This window comes from Pseudophryne corroboree, chromosome 10 (assembly GCF_028390025.1).
Source record: "Pseudophryne corroboree isolate aPseCor3 chromosome 10, aPseCor3.hap2, whole genome shotgun sequence".
Lineage (NCBI taxonomy): Eukaryota > Metazoa > Chordata > Amphibia > Anura > Myobatrachidae > Pseudophryne > Pseudophryne corroboree.
The window spans coordinates 358,808,215-358,835,647 of NC_086453.1; the positions used below are offsets into that span (position 1 = coordinate 358,808,215).

Consider the following 27,433-nt stretch of genomic DNA (forward strand, 5'->3'; position numbering starts at 1 on the left):
TTATTTAAACGCTATATATTTATCATATATATTATGATTCTGGAACACATAATACTGGTGCAGATAGTCAGATTGCACATGATCACATAGTACTATTTGTTTAAAAATGATACCAAAATTATAGGATGGTATCCTTTTTAATGCTTATTAATGGTGGGTTTACTTCATATCCATAACTGGGATTGTCAAAGAGGCCGCTGAACCTATATCTGTCCTTACGCTATGCTACCTTGATCCATTCTAATCTTTTACCCTAAATGTTAGAGTAGAATGCCAATATGCTTGTTTGTGCTTAATAGAAGTACATATCTCATGGTGTATGCATGCACAAACATTATATTTACAGTAAAAAGTTTTAATAACTTGGGTCACTAGGCATATCATGTCATCATTTTCCTAAATAGGATCTGTTATGTTAAAATAGCCCGTTACATTATTACCAACATAACATAAGAGTATTGTTACTATTCAATTTAATGCATCTGTGTCTTATTTAAACGATATACATTTATTATATATATTATGGTTCTGGAACACATAATACTGGTGCAGATAGTCAGATTGCACATGATCACATAGTATTATTTGTTTAAAAATGATACCAAAATTATAGAATAAATATCCAGTGGAATTGCCCTTGGGTTTATCACAAACTTGGGATGGTGATACATGCTATCTATTATAGTCTGTTACCTAGAGTTGATTTGTTTTGTTTTTTTAATTCACATTAAATACCATTCATATATATCAATCCCATTAGTTTACCAAGTTGCAATGTTACATATGCGCTAATGCACTGTCCAAGCATAATTGGGCAATTTATTATCGGTATTCATATGTATGTCACTGTGAGAATACGGTATCTTATTTAAACGCTATATATTTATCATATATATTATGATTCTGGAACACATAATACTGGTGCAGATAGTCAGATTGCACATGATCACATAGTATTATTTGTTTAAAAATTATACCAAAATTATAGGATGGTATCCATTTTAATGCTTATTAATGGTGGGTTTACTTCATATCCATAACATGGATTGTCAAAGAGGCCGCTGAACCTATCACAAACTTGGGATGGTGATACATGCTACCTATTATATAGCCTGTTCCCTAGAATTGATTTGTTTTTTGTTTTGTTTTTTTAATTCACATTCAATACCATTCATATATATCAATCCCATTAGTTTACCAAATTGCAATGTTACAGATGCGCTAATGCACTGTCCTAGCATAATTGGGCAAAACAACAATTCGCACAACCGTCGCTGCAACGGCGTACGAACAATTTGCAACGACCTAGATCGGACATAACAGCCTAAAGAAGAATGCTAGTCTGTTGTTTATGTGGATACATCACGGCTGTATCAACCCGAACAAACACAGCCCGCGTCGACCAAAAATGAATGATTTCGCCAATCAATTTTGTATGAGGTCTGGACATGTCACGATGTAATATACAGTAATATATGGCGCTCAGCTATATAAACGGTTTAATACCCAGTAATATGTGGTATGCTTGCAGCGTTATACACGTTGTAATACCCAGTAATATGTGGTCTGTGTACAGTGCTATACACTCTGTAATCCCCTGTAATATGTGGTATGCTTGCAGCGCTATACACGTTGTAATACCCAGTAATATGTGGTCTGTATACAGTGCTATACACTTTGTAATACACAGTAATATATGGTATGCTTGTAGCGTTATACACGTATAATTCACTGTAATAAGTGGTCTGTATACAGTGCTATACACTCTGTAAAACACAGTAATAAATGGCATGTATGTAGCAATATACACACTGTTTAATACACAGTAACATACGGCTTGTATGCAGCGATATAAACGGTTTAATACACAGTAATATGTGGTATGCTTGCAGCGTTATACACGTTGTAATACACTGTAATATGTGGTCTGTATACAGTGCTATATACTCAGTAATACACTGTAATATGTGGTCTGTATGCATCGATATAAACGGTTTAATATACAGTATTTGGTGTAAATCTGTTATCGCTAATATACAGGTCTGGACATGTCACGCTGTAATACCGACAAGTCTGGTCATGTCTGCTTGCAATCAAAGTTCAGCGATCGGCCACAATAAAGATACACTTTTTAGTGCTATTTAACACACAGTAACATATGTCATGTATGCAACATAGGTTGTAATATACAGTTAAGCTTTTTAAATATTTTTCAATTTAAAACCAAATACACTGTTTCTACATATGTTTGCAAAAAATAATGTGTGAGAATGTCATTTTGAAATTTGTGCTGTCATCATTAATCATAAATGGCCATTAAAATCAATACGCTTTTTAAATCAGTACCAGGTGTGATGCTTCCGTGCATCTAAGAAAATGGACACGGTCATTAGTGATTATCCTTTTTAAAACTGTAACATGTGTGACATAGTGTGATTTTTAAATAGTACCATATGTGCCAAGCATGAAGTTTCAGCTGCTGGAATGTAAGAACATTTTGTGTTACTTTAAAATACATCTTTTTTTTTGTGTGTGTCATATGTGACATTCTTTTCAAAGCCATTAACTTTTAATACGGTTTAATATCGAACACTATAAATTTATATAACATTTTATATTAAAGCGATCTAAAACACTATAATTTAATATTAAAGGGGGTGGCGCCTAGGAGCAAGGGGGTGTTACCACCTGTCACTTTGACAGAAAGGTTGTCTTTATCTACTCACCTCGATTAATTGTGTACTTATTACATTATTCCTGGAGCACCTCCAACATAACGGATAGCTATCCACTGGGGTCTATTTTGTATTAGTTGGTTTTCTCTGAGTTATTTTTATGTTTTAGTCTGGTGCGGGATATAATTTCTAGTTTAGTGACTGGAGATCCCGCCAGCTAATAAGGGAGTGCCACGTCTTGGCGCTCTCCTGATTGGCTGTGTGCTCCTGCCCTGTAAATCAGGCAGGGCGCTCCAGCTAGAATAGAGTTTAGCGCAGCTCCATTCTAGCCTGTTATGGGAACATTGCGGTCTCCGGCTATCCGCAAAGTTAATTGGGGTCACCCACAAGAGTGACCTCAATTCCCAATTAACCTCACGGTTAGCCGCAGAAGGCAAAATTCCGATCATAGGCCAGAATAGAGCTGCGCTAAGCTCAACATAGAACACCTTTAGTGGCGTGTTTCGGGCTTTCGTTTTGTTTTTTGACAAGGCCATGGATTACTTCTGGATTGAAGAGGACCGATCATCACTGGATAATAGGTGAGTATATTGGAATTTTGGATTTACAGGTAAATGTTTGGATTCTACATGGAGAAGGGGACGTGATTGCCCGGTGTGGGAAGTAGGTAAGTATGTATGAGTGTGTAAGTGTGTTTTAATAAAATTGTACTGTCACAGTGTGTCTTGTTTTTAATTGGGTATTTCTTTTGTTGTAGTGCTACAGGTATCAGCGGGCCCGTTATTTCCCTGCATACTGGTACTTGTGGTCCTCCAAGTACCATCAAGCAGGGGAGTCTTGCTGGGACTTGTAGTTCTAAAACAAAAGACAATATTCTTTTTTTACACACAAAAAGGCTATCAGCCCCCCATCCACTGCACAGGGATGGGAGGACAGCCTCAGGCTTCACCCCTGGCCCTTGGGTGCCTTGATTTAAGGGGACCCCACTCCCCCAGGTTACCCATCCAGAGCAGACTATTTGGGGGGTAATTACACAACCGCAGTTACCTACATAAATGTGTCCCCCGGCTGTGGCATTATCTTCTTGGCTAGTGGAGCCCATTGCTGGTTTTAAAAATACTGGGGACCCCTACATCTTTTGTCCCCCATATTTTTGGAACCAGGGCCAGCCCATTAGCCCGGTGTTGGTTGTCTAAATACAGGGGGGCCCCAGACAATTTTCCCCCAGTATTTAAACTACCAGGACCGGCCCAAAAAGCGCGTGGCTGGCAATGCTTTAGAGGGGGACCCCACACAATTTTTTTTTTATTTTACATTTTTAACTATTTCTGACCCTTTTTCACAGAGAAGCATGCACGGATCTCACTGATCCGTGCATGACTATCTGAAAATGCCAGCAAAAGCAGGTCTATTTGAAAGCGCCTTTTTTTAATTAATTTTATGCTTTCTCGTCAGTGTTTGGCTTTTGGCGACAGTGATAGAGAATACAAATTTTTAGTAAATTACCGAGCTGTATTAGTTCAACACAGATTCTCTAACGCCGACAATCTACAGTACTTTGTTGCTCGAACAGTTATTTGCATCAGAATAAACTAATTTATATTGACTGTATGTCTACTGGTGCTCATTACCACTGTGTATTTTAGATAGCGGTATGATTCGATCCTGAAGATTTACTCTGATTTATGTGAAACCTGTGTGCACCCTTCAATTGAATGAATTACAAAGAAAAAAAACTAATTAATAAAGTGAATGTCAGGGGAAAAAAATATATATATATATAGATTGGCACTTTGCTAATCTAACCCTGGACTCTCAGCGTGGTAGGCGGGAGCCTTCATCACTTGCTCAACCACCTCGCTGCATGGAAGTTAAACAATTTCATGTGTAAAAGTAAGGCAAGCAGTGATTCCTTTCCATTGGTGTTTGTTTTTGCTGTTAGTGGACTCGGATACTCATATTTCAAAACATGGTATTTAGTGCACTGTACATACTTTAAAGTCAATGAACTACATTATTCCTTTCACACATTAGTTGCGTCTGCATATACAAGTGTTTTAACACATTCGTTTGCGTCTGTATAAACATTTTAGTTTTTATTTTTACTCTCTCTTTCTGACCATTGGTCACCATCTGTGTGTACACTATGCAGTACAGGACTATATATTAACATTACAGTCATTACTGACCATTTACCAGAGGTTTTACTGTAGATCAATCCACTGCTATTCAAACTAAAGTTCTGGATTAGTGGAGCATTAGCCAACCAGTGGTGGAGATGTGTATTGCATGCTCGTGCCTCAATGCACCAGTCCGTGATTAAACTCAGCAACCTAAGCTATCGCCTAGGCATGACTAAACCTCCGTCTAGGTGCAGAAATAGCCAAGATAGCAAATGACCCATATGTACTTTCAGCATTGCACACTCATGTCCACTGTCACCAATGTACGAGGGGCACTCTATGCATTTGTAGATATTAATATATAAATATACCACAACAACACATTAGACAAATATATGAGTACAAATAAGACATTCCACAGTGAATACGAAAAAGGAAAGTGTTCTTTTGGTGGGGTGCCACATACTTTACTGACTGTCCCCTCCATAGCTGCCTCATTTAGAGGTCCATTTATTAACATTATTTTTACTAAAATAATGTGAAATGGGGTGTTTTCTGTTTTCATACCCATTTCACATTATTTTAGTATCACCTGAATGTATTAAGGGGTATTTATAGCAGTTTTCATGAAAAAACTACTCCAAATCCTTTAATTTACTTTTTTTAGTAACCCGCATCACATTCTCTATACTTATAATGGAAAATGCGAATTTACTAAAAAAAAAAGAAAAAAAATACTGGTGTGCCCTGTGATAAATTTGCCAGCTCTGGCTGGTGAGATCACAGGGCAGCACTGTGATAGGCATTCATTTGACCAGCTTTTTCTGCCCCTGTTGGTGGGGGCAGCACATGCGCGGCAGATCATCGGGGTATTTTTATGAAATATACCCCGATGATGCTGTGGAGTGTAATCGCAGGGACATAGGTTGCTCGCAAGCTGTCCCTGCATGTGATAATTGAAACATCCCTGCAATGTAATCATTTATCGCAATGCAAGTTTGGGTGATTTTATCACATGACATCTGCATCCAAGGATGTGGATGGTGATAAATAGGCCCCTTAGTTCTCTCTTCATATAGCCTCAATTTTCCCCTTGTCTCCCATTACCACCTCTATAGCTCTCTGTCTCAGTCAGTTCCTTCCATATAACACTGAGCCCCTTGCAGTACTCAATGACCTCATATCTCACCCACTGACCCCCTCCCCCAGAGTTCACTCACTGACTGCACAGCCAGAGTTGTAGCTTGTAGCCATAGCACCCGGAACAAGCTCGTGCCATGGCACCCCCCCCAATTATACATAAACACATCCCCATCACTTTCTTCAGCTACAGCCCCCTTCACCTCCTCAGCCCACAGACCCATCAACATCCTCAGCTGCCAGACCATAAACTTCCTCAGCCACAGCCCAATCTTCAGCCTCCATCATCTACCTCAGCCCTACACCTTACTCAGCCTCCATCTCCATCACCTTCCTCAGCCCCTAGCTCCATAACCAACTTCCCCATATACACATTAAGCAAGGTAGTGCTATATACACATTACACCAGGTAGCCCCATATACACATTATGCCAGGTAACCCCATATACACATTACGCTAGGTATCCCATTATACACATTATGCCAGGTTGCCCCATATACACTCTACACCAAGTACCCCATATACACTAAACTCCAGGTAGCCCCATGTACATTCTATGCCAGGTAGCCCCATATACACTCTATGCCAGGTAGCCCCATGTACACATTACGCCTGGTAGCCACATATACACTCTACACCAAGTATCCCCATATACACTAAATTTCAGGTAGCCCCACGTACACTCTATGCCAGGTAGCCTCACATACACTCTACGCTAGGTAGCCCCATGTACACTTTATGACAGGTAGCCCCATGTACACTCTATTAAAGGTAGGCCCATGTACACTTTACGCCAGATAGCCCCATTCACACTACACACCAGATAGCCCCATGTACACTCTACACCAGGTAGCCCCATGTACACTTTACGCCAGGTAGCCCCATGTACACTTTACGCCAGGTAGCCCCATGTACACTTTACACCAGGTAGCCTCAGGTACACTCTACCCCAGGTAGCCCCATGTACACTCTACACCAGGTAGCCCCATGTACACTCTACACCAGGTAGCCTCATGTACATTTTATGCCAGGTAGCCCCATATACACTCTACGCCATGGTAGCCCCATATACACTCTACGCCATGGTAGCCCCATGTACACTCTATGCAAGGTAGCCCCATGTACACTCTATGCCAGGTAGCCCCATATACACTCTACACCAGGTAGACCCATGAATACTTTATGTCAGGTACCCCCATGTACACTCTTTGCCAGGTAGCCTTATAGACACTAGCCAGGAGATAGTAAGGTTGTGTGTGTGTCTCACCCTCCCTGCAGCTTCGGGACCTGCTGCTCCACAATTCACGGGACCTGCCGCTCTGTTGCTTGCTCTTCCTGCAGCTCCAGGACCTGCCGCTTTGCTGACCACGCTCCCTGCAGCTCCGGGTCCAGCAGCTCCACTGACCATGCACTGTGGAGCGCTGGGACCCGCTGCTCTGCTGACCATGCTCCCTGCAGCTCTGGGACCCACCGGCATCCTCTGGAGGTTTCTGCACCTGGAGCTTGTTCTCCACTGGAACCGGCCTCCTTATGCCCCTGTGCACAGCACACACTGGTCTCACTGTACCAACAATAGCTCTCAGTGTTCTCCTCAGAAACACCCTCACTGTCCCCTTACAGCATTCACTTTATCCTCCACAGTCAACTGTGTCTCATCCTTGTCCCTTTCAAAGTTCACCTCACAGCCCTCCTCTTTCCTCTACTATCCACTTCACAGCACCCCCCTTTCCACAGCCCCTTATAACAGCCACCCCACATCACCCCGGCCCCTCAAATCCACCTTACAGCACTCTCACCAGAGCCTTCACTATACTTCCCAAGCACTCCCCACATTTAATAACTACCTTACAGCCCCCCATGCCCCTCCAATACACACCACCTGGCAGTCACCCTCCTTCAATACCCACATCAAAGCACTTCTCCCTATTTTCTGTCCAGCTATCACAGAACTTCCCCTTCACTATCCATACCACACAGCACCCTCCTACAATGTCCATCTCACATCACTTCCTAACCCTTTCAATGTCCACCTCACAGCATCTCCCTTCAATGCACTCCCCCCTTCAACAACCATCACACATCAACCCCATACTCAGGCCCACTCAGTGTCCACCCCACAGCAGTCTCTCTCTCCCAACCTAGTCCACAGCAATCTCCATTTTTCCTCCAATAACTACCCCTCAGCAGCACAAACTTACCTGCTCTACTTTTTCCTAGTCTCTTGTGACTGCCCAGCTCTTCTTGTCTGATGATGGAAAGCTCCCCTGCACCGGCACATAGCAGCCCGATGCACATGCGTAGTCACACCTGACTGTCAGTGAGAGAGGAGCTCAGGGAGGCGGAGCTGCCTGGCCAGCTACTCTTATTGTGTTATAGTGCAGAGTGGCCAGGCAAGGAGCATCCTCTCTGCCTACCTACTTCCTGCCTCCTACAGCTGGCCATGTGCAAGCAGAGAATGGCTGCAGTTGGCCTAGGAGCTAAGATAGCAGATGGCACCATGCCCCCCATCCCAGCCCGCCACTGGCTGCATCACATCTATAAAAGTAGATGCCAGCACTTTAAGTGATCTGACTTAATAATATGTTCATCCATTGACCACAAGAAGTCAATAACAAACAGCCAACAGAATGGTTCCCCAAACTGCAGCCAGACACATGACGGGTATGTGCTATAATGCTCCTTTTGATTAATTCATGTCTATATTCTGCAAAGAGCAACTTCATGTCCCTCAGTAATGGGTTTTTTATTTTTACCTGTTGCTCTCTTTCAGGAGAGAAGAGAAGAAGAATCCATATGGATGAATGTAATTGAAACCCAGGGATTTAGGCAAGTTGTTTATTTCAAATGAAAGAGATCAACAGTAATGGGCAGGGCTGGTGCTAGGGTGTTCGGCGCCCCCCTGCAAACTATAAATTTGCGCCCTCGCATATTCATTTGGCGTGTCCTGGGAAAAGGGGTGTGGTCTCACAAGTAAGGGGCATAGCCACACAATAGTACCCCCATTTAAAATTACGCCACAATGTAGCACAATCTTATTCATCTTATACGTGATGCCCCACCCATAGTAGTAGCGTCCTTCAGTGCCGTAACTAGGTATTTTAGCGCTGTGTGCAAGAAACGGCATTGGCACCCCCCCTACGCAAGACAGGAACAGTGCGCCCTGCTGGCGTGCTAAAAAAATATAGGGATGTGGCTTTATGGGGAAGTGGCGTGGCCACAAAAAAATTATAATTCATACTACGGTGCATAGTAGTCTCCTCTCCATTATTCGAATTACGCTGCACAGTAGCGCCACTACACCAGGTAGAGCCCCTTTTTACACATTACAGCAGACAGCGTCGCCCTTATTACACTTTACGGCAGACAGCGTACCCTTATTATACATTACAGCAGACAGCGTCCAACTTATTACACATTACAGCAGACAGTGTCCCCTTATTACACATTACGGCAGACAGTGTCCCCCGTTTTACACATTACAGCAGACAGCATCCCCTTATTACACATTACAGCAGACAGAGTCCCCTTATTACACATTACGGCAGACAGCATGCCCCGTTTTACACATTACAGCAGACAGCATCCTTTTATTACACATTACAGCAGACAGCGTCCCCCTTATTACACATTACGGCAGACAGCGTCCCCTATTTGTACACATTACGGCAGCCAGCGTCCCCTTTTTGAACACATTACGGCAGCCAGCGTTCCCCTTTTTACACACGAGATAGAGAGAGAGAGAGAGAAAGAAGAGAGAGAGAGAGGGAGATATACTTATCATCTCTCCCGCAGGCAGTCAGTCTCCTCGTGCTGCCAGAATTCCCGGGCAGCCGAAGGTGAGAAGGAGGAGAAGGGAGGGGGACTGGAGCCGCAGCAGCGCTATGTAATTGGTAGAGGCGCCACTGCAGCACTCCCCTCTGCTTCTGCATTGGCTGCCCGTTGCTGAGAATGCTGGGATGAGGGAACCGCAACCCAGCATTCACAGCAGCGCCGGCCAGCCAATACAGAAGGATAGAGGACTGCTGCAGCGGCGCTGCTACCAATGACATTGCGCTGCTGCGGCTCCAGTCCCCCTCCCTCCTCCTTCTTCAAGTTCTCTGCCTCTGGCGCGGCTGCTGCTCTCCCTCCAGCACGGCACACAACAGACGGCATGTAATGAGTCAATTTGACTCATTACATGCCGCTGGCAGTGCGCCCTCAGGGTAACTGCGCTGTGTGCCAGGCACACCTGGCATATAGGTAGTTACTGTGCTGGCGTCCTTATATGCAATGTCCCCCCAGTAGTAGTAGCATCCTTATACATAATGCCCCCCCAGTAGTAGTAGCATCCTTATACATAATGCCCCCCCAGTAGTAGTAGCATCTTTATAGATAATGGCCCCAGTAGAAGTAGCATCCTTACACATAATGCCCCCACAGTAGTAGTAGCATCCTTATACATAATGCCCCCCCCAGTAGTAGTAGCAGCATCCTTATATATAATGCCCCCACAGTAGTAGTAGCATCCTTATACATAATGTCCCCCCAGTAGTAGTAGCATCCTTATACTTAATGCCCCCCAGTAGTAATAGCATCCTTATACATAATGCTCCCCCAGTAGTAATAGCATCCTTATACATAATGCTCCCCCAGTAGTAATAGCATACTTAAACATAATGACCCCCAGTAGTAGTAGCATCCTTATACATAATGCCCCCCAGTAGTAGTAGCATCCTTATACATAATCCCCCCAGTAGTAATAGCATCCTTATACATAATGCCCCCCAGTAGTAATAGCATCCTTATACATAATGCCCCCCATTAGTAGTAGCATCCTTATACATAATGCACCCCCAGTAGTAGTAGCATCCTTATACATAATGCCCCCCAGTAGTAATAGCATCCTTATACATAATGACCCCCCAGTAGTAGTAGCATCCTTATACATAATGCCCACCAGTAGTAATAGCATCCTTATACATAATGCCCCCCAGTAGTAATAGCATCCTTATACATAATGCCCCCCAGTAGTAGTAGCATCCTTATACATAATGCCCCCCAGTAGTAATAGCATCCTTATACATAATGCCCCCCATTAGTAGTAGCATCCTTATACATAATGCACCCCCAGTAGTAGTAGCAGCATCTTTATACATAATGCCCCCCAGTAGTAATAGCATCCTTATACATAATGACCCCCCAGTAGTAGTAGCATCCTTATACATAATGCCCCCCAGTAGTAGTAGCATCCTTATACATAATGCACCCCCAGTAGTAGTAGCATCTTTATACATAATGCCCCCCAGTAGTAATAGCATCCTTATACATAATGACCCCCCAGTAGTAATAGCATCCTTATACATAATGCCCCCCAGTAGTAATAGCATCCTTATACATAATGCCCCCCAGTAGTAATAGCATCCTTATACATAATTCCCCCCATTAGTAGTAGCATCCTTATACATAATGCACCCCCAGTAGTAGTAGCATCCTTATACATAATGCCCCCCAGTAGTAATAGCATCCTTATACATAATGACCCCCAGTAGTAGTAGCAGCCTTATACGTAGCGCACCCCCAGTAGTAGTAGTATTCTTATACATAGTGCACCCCCAGTAGTAATAGCATCCTTATACATAATGCCCCCCAGTAGTAGTAGCATCCTTATTCATAATCCCCCAGTAGTAATAGCATCCTTATACATAATGCCCCCCCAGTAGTAATAGCATCCTTATACATAATGACCCCCAGTAGTAATAGCATCCTTATACATAATGACCCCCAGTAGTAATAGCATCCTTATACATAATGCCCCCCCAGTAGTAATAGCATCCTTATACATAATGACCCCCAGTAGTAATAGCATCCTTATACATAATGCCCCCCCAGTAGTAATAGCATCCTTATACATAATGACCCCCAGTAGTAATAGCATCCTTGTACATAATGCCCCCTAGTAGTAGTAGCATCCTTATTCATAATCCCCCAGTAGTAATAGCATCCTTATACATAATGCACCCCCAGTAGTAGTAGCATCCTTATACATAATGCCCCCCAGTAGTAATAGCATCCTTATACATAATGACCCCCCAGTAGTAGTAGCATCCTTATACATAATGACCCCCAGTAGTAATAGCATCCTTATACATAATGCCCCCCAGTAGTAATAGCATCCTTATACATAATGCCCCCCATTAGTAGTAGCATCCTTATACATAATGCACCCCCAGTAGTAGTAGCATCCTTATACATAATGCCCCCCAGTAGTAATAGCATCCTTATACATAATGACCCCCAGTAGTAGTAGCATTCTTATACACAATGCCCCCCAGTAGTAATAGCATCCTTATACATAATGCCCCCCAGTAGTAGTAGCATCCTTATTCATAATCCCCCAGTAGTAATAGCATCCTTATACATAATGCCCCCCCAGTAGTAATAGCATACTTATACATAATGCCCCCCCAGTAGTAATAGCATCCTTATACATAATCCCCCCCAGTAGTAATAGCATCCTTATACATAATGGCCCTCATTCCGAGTTGATCGGTCGCAAGGCGAATTTAGCAGAGTTACATACGCTAAGCCGCCGCCTACTGGGAGTGTATCTTAGCATCTTAAAATTGCGACCGATGTATTCGCAATATTGCGAGCACAAACTACTTAGCAGTTTTAGAGTAGCTCCAGACTTACTCTGCCTGTGCGATCAGTTCAGTGCTTGTCGTTCCTGGTTTGACGTCACAAACACACCCAGCGTTCTCCCAACCACTCCCCCATTTCTCCGGCCACTCCTGCGTTTTTTCCGGAAACTGTAGCGTTTTCAGCCACACGCCCATAAAACGCCGTGTTTCCGCCCAGTAACACCCATTTCCTGTCAATCACATTACGTTCGCCGGAGCGATGAGAAAGCCGTGAGTAAAAATACTTTCTTCATAGCAAAGATACTTGGCGCAGTCGCAGTGCGAATATTGCGCATGCGCACTAAGCGGAATTTCACTGCGATGCGATGAAAAATACAGAGCGAACGACTCGAAATGAGGGCCAATGACCCCCAGTAGTAGTAGCATCCTTATACATAATCCCCCCCAGTAGTTATAGCATCCTTATACATAATCCCCCCCAGTAGTAATAGCATCCTTATACATAATCCCCCCCAGTAGTAATAGCATCCTTATACATAATCCCCCCCAGTAGTAGTAGCATCCTTATACATAATGACCCCCCAGTAGTAATAGCATCGTTATACATAATGCCCCCCCAGTAGTAGTAGCATCCTTATACATAGTGCCCCCCCAGTAGTAGTAGCATCCTTATACATAATGACACCCAGTAGTAATAGCATCCTAATACATAATGACACCCAGTAGTAGTAGCATCCTTATACGTAGCGCACCCCCAGTAGTAGTAGTATTCCTTTACATAATCCCCCCCAGTAGTAGTAGCATCCTTATACATAATACCCCGCAGTAGTAGTAGCATCCTTATACATAATCTCCCCCCCCCGTAGTAGTAGTGTCAATATACGTAATGCAGAGCAGGGGAAGAGCCTCTCCCTCCCAGCGCCTCCCTGCACTGCATTCCTTCGCTGAGCGGGTAGTGCTGGGCCTGGTAATAGGTTTAGTAATATAAGCTAAATCTGGTGAAATACATATAATAGGAGACCATGGAGGTCATTCAGATCTGATCACTGGGCTGCTTATATTGCTGTCCTGTGATCAGATTGTTGCTGCCTACAGGGGGAGTGTGTATTATTGCTGTGCAAATGTGTGATGCTATGTGTATGCCAAGCTGCTAAAATTATGTGTGTGCAATCTCTGCGCAGCCCAGGACTTACACTTCTTGTGCAATTGAATCATGCTTATTGGGGCCGGAGTTGACGTCAGACACCCTCCCTGAAAATGCTTTATGCCCGAATTTTCCAGAACACTCCCAGAAAATGGTCACTTACCACCCAAAAACTAGAGATGAGCGCCGGAAATTTTTCGGGTTTTGTGTTTTGGTTTTGGGTTCGGTTCCGCGGCCGTGTTTTGGGTTCGACCGCGTTTTGGCAAAACCTCACCGAATTTTTTTTGTCGGATTCGGGTGTGTTTTGGATTCGGGTGTTTTTTTAAAAAAACCCTAAAAAACAGCTTAAATCATAGAATTTGGGGGTAATTTTGATCCCAAAGTATTATTAACCTCAAAAAACATAATTTACACTCATTTTCAGCCTATTCTGAACACATCACACCTCACAATATTATTTTTAGTCCTAAAATTTGCACCGAGGTCGCTGTGTGAGTAAGATAAGCGACCCTAGTGGCCGACACAAACACCGGGCCCATCTAGGAGTGGCACTGCAGTGTCACGCAGGATGGCCCTTCCAAAAAACCCTCCCCAAACAGCACATGACGCAAAGAAAAAAAGAGGCGCAATGAGGTAGCTGACTGTGTGAGTAAGATTAGCGACCCTAGTGGCCGACACAAACACCGGGCACATCTAGGAGTGGCACTGCAGTGTCACGCAGGATGTCCCTTCCAAAAAACCCTCCCCAAACAGCACATGACGCAAAGAAAAAAAGAGGCGCAATGAGGTAGCTGTGTGAGTAAGATTAGCGACCCTAGTGGCCGACACAAACACCGGGCCCATCTAGGAGTGGCACTGCAGTGTCACGCAGGATGTCCCTTCCAAAAAACCCTCCCCAATCAGCACATGATGCAAAGAAAAAGAAAAGAAAAAAGAGGTGCAAGATGGAATTATCCTTGGGCCCTCCCACCCACCCTTATGTTGTATAAACAAAACAGGACATGCACACTTTAACCAACCCATCATTTCAGTGACAGGGTCTGCCACACGACTGTGACTGATATGACGGGTTGGTTTGGACCCCCCCCCAAAAAAGAAGCAATTAATCTCTCCTTGCACAAACTGGCTCTACAGAGGCAAGATGTCCACCTCATCTTCACCCTCCGATATATCACCGTGTACATCCCCCTCCTCACAGATTATCAATTCGTCCCCACTGGAATCCACCATCTCAGCTCCCTGTGTACTTTGTGGAGGCAATTGCTGCTGGTCAATGTCTCCGCGGAGGAATTGATTATAATTCATTTTAATGAACATCATCTTCTCCACATTTTCTGGATGTAACCTCGTACGCCGATTGCTGACAAGGTGAGCGGCGGCACTAAACACTCTTTCGGAGTACACACTTGTGGGAGGGCAACTTAGGTAGAATAAAGCCAGTTTGTGCAAGGGCCTCCAAATTGCCTCTTTTTCCTGCCAGTATAAGTACGGACTGTGTGACGTGCCTACTTGGATGCGGTCACTCATATAATCCTCCACCATTCTATCAATGTTGAGAGAATCATATGCAGTGACAGTAGACGACATGTCCGTAATCGTTGTCAGGTCCTTCAGTCCGGACCAGATGTCAGCATCAGCAGTCGCTCCAGACTGCCCTGCATCACCGCCAGCGGGTGGGCTCGGAATTCTGAGCCTTTTCCTCGCACCCCCAGTTGCGGGAGAATGTGAAGGAGGAGATGTTGACAGGTCGCGTTCCGCTTGACTTGACAATTTTGTCACCAGCAGGTCTTTCAACCCCAGCAGACCTGTGTCTGCCGGAAAGAGAGATCCAAGGTAGGCTTTAAATCTAGGATCGAGCACGGTGGCCAAAATGTAGTGCTCTGATTTCAACAGATTGACCACCCGTGAATCCTTGTTAAGCGAATTAAGGGCTGCATCCACAAGTCCCACATGCCTAGCGGAATCGCTCCGTGTTAGCTCCTTCTTCAATGCCTCCAGCTTCTTCTGCAAAAGCCTGATGAGGGGAATGACCTGACTCAGGCTGGCAGTGTCTGAACTGACTTCACGTGTGGCAAGTTCAAAGGGCATCAGAACCTTGCACAACGTTGAAATCATTCTCCACTGCACTTGAGACAGGTGCATTCCATCTCCTATATCGTGCTCAATTGTATAGGCTTGAATGGCCTTTTGCTGCTCCTCCAACCTCTGAAGCATATAGAGGGTTGAATTCCACCTCGTTACCACTTCTTGCTTCAGATGATGGCAGGGCAGGTTCAGTAGTTTTTGGTGGTGCTCCAGTCTTCTGTACGTGGTGCCTGTACGCCGAAAGTGTCCCGCAATTTTTCTGGCCACCGACAGCATCTCTTGCACGCCCCTGTCGTTTTTTAAAAAATTCTGCACCACCAAATTCAAGGTATGTGCAAAACATGGGACGTGCTGGAATTTGCCCATATTTAATGCACACACAATATTGCTGGCGTTGTCCGATGCCACAAATCCACAGGAGAGTCCAATTGGGGTAAGCCATTCCGCGATGATCTTCCTCAGTTGCCGTAAGAGGTTTTCAGCTGTGTGCGTATTCTGGAAAGCGGTGATACAAAGCGTAGCCTGCCTAGGAAAGAGTTGGCGTTTGCGAGATGCTGCTACTGGTGCCGCCGCTGCTGTTCTTGCGGCGGGAGTCCATACATCTACCCAGTGGGCTGTCACAGTCATATAGTCCTGACCCTGCCCTGCTCCACTTGTCCACATGTCCGTGGTTAAGTGGACATTGGGTACAACTGCATTTTTTAGGAGACTGGTGAGTCTTTTTCTGACGTCCGTGTACATTCTCGGTATCGCCTGCCTAGAGAAGTGGAACCTAGATGGTATTTGGTAACGGGGGCACACTGCCTCAATAAATTGTCTAGTTCCCTGTGAACTAACGGCGGATACCGGACGCACGTCTAACACCAACATAGTTGTCAAGGACTCAGTTATCCGCTTTGCAGTAGGATGACTGCTGTGATATTTCATCTTCCTCGCAAAGGACTGTTGAACAGTCAATTGCTTACTGGAAGTAGTACAAGTGGGCTTACGACTTCCCCTCTGGGATGACCATCGACTCCCAGCGGCAAGAACAGCAGCGCCAGCAGCAGTAGGCGTTACACGCAAGGATGCATCGGAGGAATCCCAGGCAGGAGAGGACTCGTCAGATTTGCCAGTGACATGGCCTGCAGGACTATTGGCATTCCTGGGGAAGGAGGAAATTGACACTGAGGGAGTTGGTGGGGTGGTTTGCGTGAGCTTGGTTACAAGAGGAAGGGATTTACTGGTCAGTGGACTGCTTCCGCTGTCACCCAAAGTTTTTGAACTTGTCACTGACTTATTATGAATGCGCTGCAGGTGACGTATAAGGGAGGATGTTCCGAGGTGGTTAACGTCCTTACCCCTACTTATTACAGCTTGACAAAGGGAACACACGGCTTGACACCTGTTGTCCGCATTTCTGGTGAAATACCTCCACACCGAAGAGCTGATTTTTTTGGTATTTTCACCTGGCATGTCAACGGCCATATTCCTCCCACGGACAACAGGTGTCTCCCCGGGTGCCTGACTTAAACAAACCACCTCACCATCAGAATCCTCCTGGTCAATTTCCTCCCCAGCGCCAGCAACACCCATATCCTCCTCATCCTGGTGTACTTCAACACTGACATCTTCAATCTGACTATCAGGAACTGGACTGCGGGTGCTCCTTCCAGCACTTGCAGGGGGCATGCAAATAGTGGAAGGCGCATGCTCTTCACGTCCAGTGTTGGGAAGGTCAGGCATCGCAAACGACACAATTGGACTCTCCTTGTGGATTTGGGATTTCAAAGAACGCACAGTTCTTTGCGGTGCTTTTGCCAGCTTGAGTCTTTTCAGTTTTCTAGCGAGAGGCTGAGTGCTTCCATCCTCATGTGAAGCTGAACCACTAGCCATGAACATAGGCCAGGGCCTCAGCCGTTCCTTGCCACTCCGTGTGGTAAATGGCATATTGGCAAGTTTACGCTTCTCCTCCGACAATTTTATTTTAGGTTTTGGAGTCCTTTTTTTTCTGATATTTGGTGTTTTGGATTTGACATGCTCTGTACTATGACATTGGGCATCGGCCTTGGCAGACGACGTTGCTGGCATTTCATCGTCTCGGCCATGACTAGTGGCAGCAGCTTCAGCACGAGGTGGAAGTGGATCTTGATCTTTCCCTAATTTTGGAACCTCAACTTTTTTGTTCTCCATATTTTATAGGCAGAACTAAAAGGCACCTCAGCTAAACAATGGAGATGGATGGATTGGATACTAGTATACAATTATGGACGGACTGCCACGGTTAGGTGGTATAAAAAAACCACGGTTAGGTGGTATATATTATAATAATAATACAATTATGGATGGACGGACTGCCTGCCGACTGCCGACACAGAGGTAGCCACAGCCGTGAACTACCGCACTGTACACTGGTTGATAAAGAGATAGTAGTATACTCGTAACAACTAGTATGACACTATGACGACGGTATAAAGAATGAAAAAAAAACCACGGTTAGGTGGTATATATTATAATAATAATACAATTATGGATGGACGGACTGCCTGCCGACTGCCGACACAGAGGTAGCCACAGCCGTGAACTACCGCACTGTACACTGGTTGATAAAGAGATAGTAGTATACTCGTAACAACTAGTATGACACTATGACGACGGTATAAAGAATGAAAAAAAAACCACGGTTAGGTGGTATATATTATAATAATAATACAATTATGGATGGACGGACTGCCTGCCGACTGCCGACACAGAGGTAGCCACAGCCGTGAACTACCGCACTGTACACTGGTTGATAAAGAGATAGTAGTATACTCGTAACAACTAGTATGACACTATGACGACGGTATAAAGAATGCAAAAAAAACCACAGTTAGGTGGTATATATTATAATAATAATACAATTATGGATGGACGGACTGCCTGCCGACTGCCGACACAGAGGTAGCCACAGCCGTGAACTACCGCACTGTACACTGGTTGATAAAGAGATAGTAGTATACTCGTAACAACTAGTATGACACTATGACGGTATAAAGAATGAAAAAAAAACCACGGTTAGGTGGTATATATTATAATAATAATACAATTATGGATGGACGGACTGCCTGCCGACTGCCGACACAGAGGTAGCCACAGCCGTGAACTACCGCACTGTACACTGGTTGATAAAGAGATAGTAGTATACTCGTAACAACTAGTATGACACTATGACGACGGTATAAAGAATGCAAAAAAAACCACAGTTAGGTGGTATATATTATAATAATAATACAATTATGGATGGACGGACTGCCTGCCGACTGCCGACACAGAGGTAGCCACAGCCGTGAACTACCGCACTGTACACTGGTTGATAAAGAGATAGTAGTATACTCGTAACAACTAGTATGACACTATGACGGTATAAAGAATGAAAAAAAAACCACGGTTAGGTGGTAGGTATATAATAATAAATAATACAATTCTGGTCGGACGGACTGCCTGCCGTGTGCCGACACAGAGGTAGCCACAGCCGTGAACTACCGCACTGTACACTGGTTGATAAAGAGATAGTAGTATACTCGTAACAATTAGGATGACACTATGACGGTATAAAGAATGAAAAAAAAACCACGGTTAGGTGGTAGGTATATAATAATAAATAATACAATTCTGGTCGGACGGACTGCCTGCCGTGTGCCGACACAGAGGTAGCCACAGCCGTGAACTACCGCACTGTACACTGGTTGATAAAGAGATAGTAGTATACTCGTAACAATTAGGATGACACTATGACGGTATAAAGAATGAAAAAAAAACCACGGTTAGGTGGTAGGTATATAATAATAAATAATACAATTCTGGTCGGACGGACTGCCTGCCGTGTGCCGACACAGAGGTAGCCACAGCCGTGAACTACCGCACTGTACACTGGTTGATAAAGAGATAGTAGTATACTCGTAACAATTAGGATGACACTATGACGGTATAAAGAATGAAAAAAAAACCACGGTTAGGTGGTAGGTATATAATAATAAATAATACAATTCTGGTCGGACGGACTGCCTGCCGTGTGCCGACACAGAGGTAGCCACAGCCGTGAACTACCGCACTGTACTGTGTCTGCTGCTAATATAGACTGGTTGATATTTAAAGAGATATTAGTAGTATACAACAATACTATACTGGTGGTCAGGCACTGGTCACCACTCCTGCAGCAAAAGTGTGCACTGTTAATTAATATAATTGTACTCCTGGCTCCTGCTAACAACCTGCAGTGCTCCCCAGTCTCCCCCACAATTAATTATAAGCTTTTAATTTATACATTGATGACTGTGCAGCACACTGGGCTGAGCTGAGTGCACACAGACTGAGTCACACTGTGTGACTGACTGTGCTGTGTATCGTTTTTTTTTTCAGGCAGAGAACGGATATAGCAGAGAGAAGTGAACGGATATATTATATTAAATAAAAGTTAACTAGCAACTGCACTGGTCACTGACTGTGGTAAACTAACTCTGTCTGCGACTCTGCACAATCTCTCTCTATCTAATCTATCTATCTCTATTCTAATGGAGAGGACGCCAGACACGTCCTCTCCCTATCAATCTCAATGCACGAGTGAAAATGGCGGCGACGCGCGGCTCCTTATATAGAATCCGAGTCTCGCGATAGAATCCGAGCCTCGCGAGAATCCGACAGCGTCATGATGACGTTCGGGCGCGCTCGGGTTAACCGAGCAAGGCGGGAAGATCCGAGTCGCTCGGACCCGTGGAAAAAAAAGTGAAGTTCGTGCGGGTTCGGATTCAAAGAAACCGAACCCGCTCATCTCTACCAAAAACTGCTTCCTCCTGTCAATCACCTTGCGAACGCCCATGCAAATGGATTTTTCACACCATCCCATCGCTGATCGACAATCTCCATTGTTATTGTCAGACACACATTGCGGTGCATACACATGCGCAATTAGGACCTGATCCCACAGCAGTGATCAGATCTGAATTCCCCCCAATGGCATGAGCTGTACAACAGATATTTCTTTCATCCCAGGATAAATGACGCCCAGTGTAAAGCATTTGGAATAGGTTACTGTGTACTGACACTGGGTTACACTTCATAGATGTTTTGGAAAATAAGTTTTCTTACCTGTTTCCTTCTAGACATTTAATATATTCCATTATGTGAGACCAATCAAATGCTCCGGTATGTGTGTTAATCCATTTGTTCAGCTCCATAATACATTGCTCAGAGCACTTCAGCACAAGGATCTGTTTGAAATATCCACTGGCTGTATATAGATGATGGATGAGGGATCCAATACTGATGTCAATCAAAAGGTCTCCCTTAATGTGACCTGCAGGGAAAGACCCCAGTGATTACAGAGTGTAATATACTGTAATATGTAGCATCTACAGTACTCTACTATACATCACTCTGTAATGTCCTGTTACAGGTAGAGGTGTGCGGGTTTGGACTTACTCTTTTATTTTGCCAAATTTATTGCAAGTTTGGATTTATCCAGATTTATCTTATTGGTTATCCAAAACAAGTGAGAACCCGCACATCCCTAGATACAGGTAAGTCACTTCCTCACAACACACCTGTTGCTGCTTCACTGTAATGTATGAGGTATGAAAGTACTTCTCTGATCAGCATTTCCAGTAACTGGAGCCACCTTTCCAGCATATACACACAGACATTTACACATCTCAGAAGTGTCATAATGTGTCATAATGTAATCTCTTAGGAATCATGCACACTTATATATCATTGATGCCTGGCGTGTGTGAGTTACCAGTAGTTATGAGCGGGTTCGTTTACCGAGAAACCGAACCCCCCCGAACGTCACCTTTTTTACACGGGTCCGAGCCATACTCGGATTCTCCCGTATGGCTCGGTTAACCGAGCGCGCCCGAACGTCATCATCCCGCTGTCGGATTCTCGCGAGATTCGGATTCTATATAAGCAGCCGCGCGTCGCCGCCATTTTCACACGTGCATTGATATTGATAGGGAGAGGACGTGGCTGGCGTCCTCTCCGTTTATCGACGAGACAGTTGATCTGATAGCTTTGCTTGTTAAATTATTTTACTATTGTGGGGAGGATTGGGGAGCAGCTGTTACAGTTTTGCTGATAACTTAAGTGACCACCAGTTTTTTATCCGTTCTCTGCCAGATAAAAACGCTCCATACCATATCTGTGCTCAGTGTGCTGCATGATATATCTGTGCTGAGTGCTCACACTGCTTATTTGTGGGGACTGGGGAGCAGCTGTAGCAGGAGTACAGTACACAGTTTTGCTGACAGTGACCACCAGTATACGTTTGTCTGCCTGAAAAACACTCCTGTGGCTTTTTTTTATACTAGTAGTTTAGTAGTCTGCTGACAGTGTCCACCAGGTCCATTATACTGTATATAGCAGTACGGTAGGCCACTGCTGTACCTACCTCTGTGTCGTCACTCGTCATCCATAAAGTATACTATCCATCCATCTACATTGTATACCTGTGGTTGCTTTTTTTTTATATACTAGTAGTACTAGTTTAGCAGTCTGCTGACAAGAGTCCACCAGGTCCATTATACTGTATATAGCAGTACGGTAGGCCACTGCTGTACCTACCTCTGTGTCATCATTCTTCATCCATAAAGTATACTATCCATCCATCTACATTGTATACCTATGGTGGCTTTTTTTTTATACTAGTAGTACTAGTTTAGCAGTCTGCTGACAGTGTCCACCAGGTCCATTATACTGTATATAGCAGTACGGTAGGCCACTGCTGTACCTACCTCTGTGTCGTCACTCGTCATCCATAAAGTATACTATCCATCCATCTACATTGTATACCTGTGGTGGCTTTTTTTTTATACTAGTAGTTTAGCAGTCTGCTGACAGTGTCCACCAGGTCCATTATACTGTATATAGCAGTATGGTAGGCCACTGCTGTACCTACCTCTGTGTCATCACTCGTCATCCATAAAGTATACTATCCATCCATCTACATTTTATACCTGTGGTGGCTTTTTTTTATACTAGTAGTTTAGCAGTCTGCTGACAGTGTCCACCAGGTCCATTATACTGTATATAGCAGTATGGTCATAGGTGTGCGCAGGGGGGGTGCCTGGTGCACACAGGCACCCCATAATGTCTGGCACCCCGATCTCACATGCCTGATGCAGCGATTGCTGAGCAGACTGATTACTGTCCCCTCTGCTCTGCACCCTGCAGGACTGCATTACTGACCGGACGCCTGGGTTAATCAAGGGTGCCACTGCCACCGGCTTTCAAATTCCCAGCTCCACCTCCATGTACAGAAACAGGGTGATGTGATGTGATTACGTCATGCTGCACGCACGCCCACCCGTCACACGCCCACCTCTCTCATTCTATGCTATGCCAACGCCAGCTACTGATGAGGAGCAGAATGCAGCCAGCGTTTCTCTTAGGAAGACAAATTCAATACTGGCAGGCGGTTGGCAGCAGCATTGACACGTCACTTGTTTTTCCAGCAGCAGTAACTAGTCTGTGACTGTCAGTGTCAGTGAGTGACTGACTTGTAAGTAAGCTGCTGCAGCTTGCAGGGGAAAGAGAGGGGGAGCCAGACCAGGCTGAGGAGGAGAAGTGTAATTGCAGTGAGTGCCATCAGGGGTGTTTGTTTGGTGCACACCACAACATCTGACAATATATCTGCTTTATTTGGATTGGTACAAAGGTGGATATTTTATATGCGTTGACCATCAATAGATGGTGCTAGATACGCCCAAAAGGCGGTGCTAGACACACCCCTCCGACGGTGCACCCCCTAGTAAAATGTGCTGCGCACGCCAGTGAGTATGGTAGGCCACTGCTGTACCTACATCTGTGTCCTTACTCGTCATCCATAAAGTATACTATCCATCCATCTACATTGTATACCTGTGGTGGCTTTTTTTTTTATACTAGTAGTACTAGTTTAGCAGTCTGCTGACCTTGTCCACCAGGTCCATTATACTGTATATAGCAGTACAGTAAGCCACTGCTGTACCTACCTCTGTGTCGTCACTCGTCATCCATAAAGTATACTATCCATCCATCTACATTGTTTACCTGTGGTGGCTTTTTTTTATACTAGTAGTACTAGTTTAGCAGTCTGCTGACAGTGTCCACCAGGTCCATTATACTGTATATAGCAGTACGGTAGGCCACTGCTGTACCTACCTCTGTGTCGTCACTCATCATCCATAAAGTATACTATCCATCCATCTACATTGTATACCTGTGGTGGCTTTTTTTTATACTAGTAGTACTAGTTTAGCAGTCTGCTGACAGTGTCCACCAGGTCCATTATACTGTATATAGCAGTACGGTAGGCCACTGCTGTACCTACCTCTGTGTCGTCACTCGTCATCCATAAAGTATACTATCTATCCATCTACATTGTATACCTGTGGTGCCTTTTAGTTGTGCACATTAAAAATATGGAGAACAAAAATGTGGAAGTTAAAAAAATAGGGAAAGATCAAGATCCACTTCCACCTCGTGCTGAAGCTGCTGCCACTAGTCATGACCGAGACAATGAAATGCCATCAACGTCATCTGCCAAGGCCGATGCCCAATGTCATAGTACAGAGCATGTAAAATCCAAAACACAAAAGTTCAGTAAAATGACCCAAAAATCAAAATTAAAAGCGTCTGAGGAGAAGCGTAAACTTGCCAATATGCCATTTACGACACGGAGTGGCAAGAAACGGCTGAGGCCCTGGCCTATGTTCATGGCTAGTGGTTCAGCTTCACATGAGGATGGAAGCACTCATCCTCTCGCTAGAAAAAAGAAAAGACTTAAGCTGGCAAAAGCACAGCAAAGAACTGTGCGTTCTTAGAAATCACAAATCCCCAAGGAGAGTCCAATTGTGTCGGTTGCGATGCCTGACCTTCCCAACACTGGACGGGAAGAGCTTGCGCCTTCCACCATTTGCACGCCCCCTGCAAGTGCTGGAAGGAGCACCCACAGTCCAGTTCCTGATAGTCAAATTGAAGATGTCAGTGTTGAAGTACACCAGGATGAGGATATGGGTGTTGCTGGCACTGGGGAGGAAATTGACAAGGAGGATTCTGATGGTGAAAAAATTTTCGGTGAGGTTTTGCCAAAACGCATCCGAATCCAAAACACAGCCGCGGAACCAAACACAAAACCAAAACACAAAACCCGAAAAATTTCCGGTGCACATCACTAGTTACCAGTTCCCTCTGCTAGTGTCTATTACAATGCAATGCACCTAGCCCGTACCAGGAGAGTGTGCTGATTAATATGATATGCAACACTTGTATATCTGTGTGCAAATTAGTCTGTATGTGAAGCACAACAGAACTTGGCATGGAATTGGAAACAAAGTGTTGCTGCTGCATTTTAGCGCTTCAAAAACAGATTTAGAAACTCATTACCTGGGCACAGGCTTGTCAGAGGATACTGGCAGAGACCTGGGCCAGCTGGTGAGGGGGATGAATGCTCCTGTCCATAGTCTATGCATAGTGTTCCTCATTAATTTTTTTAGAGGTGCATGGCCAAACCTCCTGGATTTGACCACACCCCCTGTATCTTCTGGGCCCCACATATGTGTTGCCAGCCCTTCCCATCTGAGCTCTACTTTAGGTAGGAAGATTTTTGAGTATTGTTTTTCATTCTCTAATTGGGATCATGCAGCTTTAGGGGCACTAAAACTGTACACCCTGCACCTGTTTCTTTACCAAACCCAGCAAACTCTCCTCCTAGGCCTTCTTTCCCACACTCGCTGTTTACCCCATATGTGTCACCCTTGTCTATCTGCCCCTCCCATTTAGAATGTAAGCTCTCATGAGCAGGGCCCTCTACCCTCATGTGATTTTCCTTCTTTTACTTAAACTATCTTCTACTCCGTACTCCCTGGTGATGGTACAGTCCCACATCCTGCTCTGGTAGCATCATGGTGGCCCTGTTACTGCCACTGCCCTGACTTCGAGCTCTGAGGGGGGACCCAGATGGTGTAACGAGAAATTACATATGACAAGGGAACCAGCTGGTGAGTTACAGTAGGTTGCACATGGACTGGTGGCTACACATAGGTGAGGAGATCCTGCATCATGTCTTGGGGTCTGGTGCTGTGCAGCCGGGTATCCTGTGACCCTGGAGTAAGACCTAGGGGTATCATCGCTGTCAGGGATCCTCCCATCTTACTGTAAGACCTCTCTGTTTGCAGTGTACTCTGTCCTTTATAAAGTGTGGTAGAGAGGAGGAATGATATTAATTTTATGTCAAAAAGGGGATGGAGGTGTTCCAAATTTCTGCCTTTCCCTGGGTGACTAAAATCCTAGTTTTGGCCCTGGTCACCACCACCTACTTTTTAGTTGGTCTTCTCTGAGGCCATTTCAAGTGCTCAATTTGCCCCTTCTAGTCCTTGTCATCTGACAGTGATATTACACAGGGTTCTTCAATCCTCACTTAATACACTATAACTACACTATGTAAGTGGGCAGATATAATGATATAATACATACAGATGGAGCCTCGCTCATCTATCCGTATCTGGCGTTTGGCGTATGGCATTACTGGTGAGTGTAATACTAGTGATCATCCACCAGATGAGGATTTTAAAAATCACTGTTGTGCATGCGTGAGGTGTCAAATAAAATACTATAGTGCAAGAATCACCATTGTGCATGCGAGAGGTCGCCATTTAAAAAACACTATAGCACAAGAGCTACTTTACTGTACAGTACTGTATGTTACATAGACATGTCAGTGACAGATATAATGATGTAATGCTTATACCTAACACTCATTGCCAATCAGTATGTACTGTACACAGTCATGTTCCCTAATCAAAGAAAGAGTCATAGGCATTGCATTTAGCAAATTAAAAAAAGTAATTCTTCACTTTAACAACTGCATAGGAATATCTAATCTTAGATCCATGATAAAGTATCATTATTACTATTTATTTATATAGTCCGAGCATTTTATACAGCGCTGTACAGAGAATATATTTGTCATGCACATCAGTCCCTGTTCCATTAAAGAATACAGTGTAAATTACCTAACACACCATCATGTACATGCAGTCACTCACACTAAGGTAAGTTGGTCAGTACAGTATACATACTGTCAGTATAATATACATACCCTCACTGAATGCACGGTGTAAACATTCCATTGGAAATTGAATTGAACCGTCTCCAAAGGCCATGTCTGGTTTATTAGAGAAATATGTTTCCAGATGTTCTCTAGAATCAAAGCCGTGTACAGGATAGAATTTATGGGCGCTGGAATCCATCTTGTATTACTGTGTCACAGGCTGTCTGCCGCTCACGTCTATTAATTTACTGGCTCAGGAATTCTGTTTATATTCACTAGTATCCAGTTATTTATATTCACCAGTAACCAGGATATCAGTGTTATCACATGATGGTCTATCAGCCTCAGGAGCTGTCATGGAAATGCAGGTGACAGTGTGATCATCTCATAAAGCAAAATAAATCATTATATTAATTATTTTTCAAAAAGAATTGTGGATAGAAACAAAATGCGCTTTGAGAGGTAAAAGCTGCCCACAACCAGTGGTTTTAAGGTAACACCAACACCTTAGATATACACCACACTAGAAAATTCAACCACTGTATATATAGGCGCTACAATACCATAGAGTAGTTTTTCTATTGTTCTCTTATGGATC

The 27,433-nt window shown here is 44.2% G+C and overlaps 1 protein-coding gene across 1 annotated transcript in view; it reads right to left on the bottom strand.

Moving 5' to 3' along the window:
* LOC134965372 (indolethylamine N-methyltransferase-like) overlaps positions 1-27,034 on the bottom strand; it is a 98,468-nt gene extending 71,434 nt beyond the window's left edge. Inside the window, exons 1-2 of the mRNA XM_063941838.1 lie at positions 26,884-27,034; positions 20,895-21,102 (exon numbers count right to left, since the gene is read on the bottom strand). Of these exons, the coding sequence (XP_063797908.1) occupies positions 20,895-21,102; positions 26,884-27,034 (359 nt within the window). The remainder of the gene's footprint in view (positions 1-20,894; positions 21,103-26,883) is intronic.
* Positions 27,035-27,433: the final 399 nt, after the last annotated feature.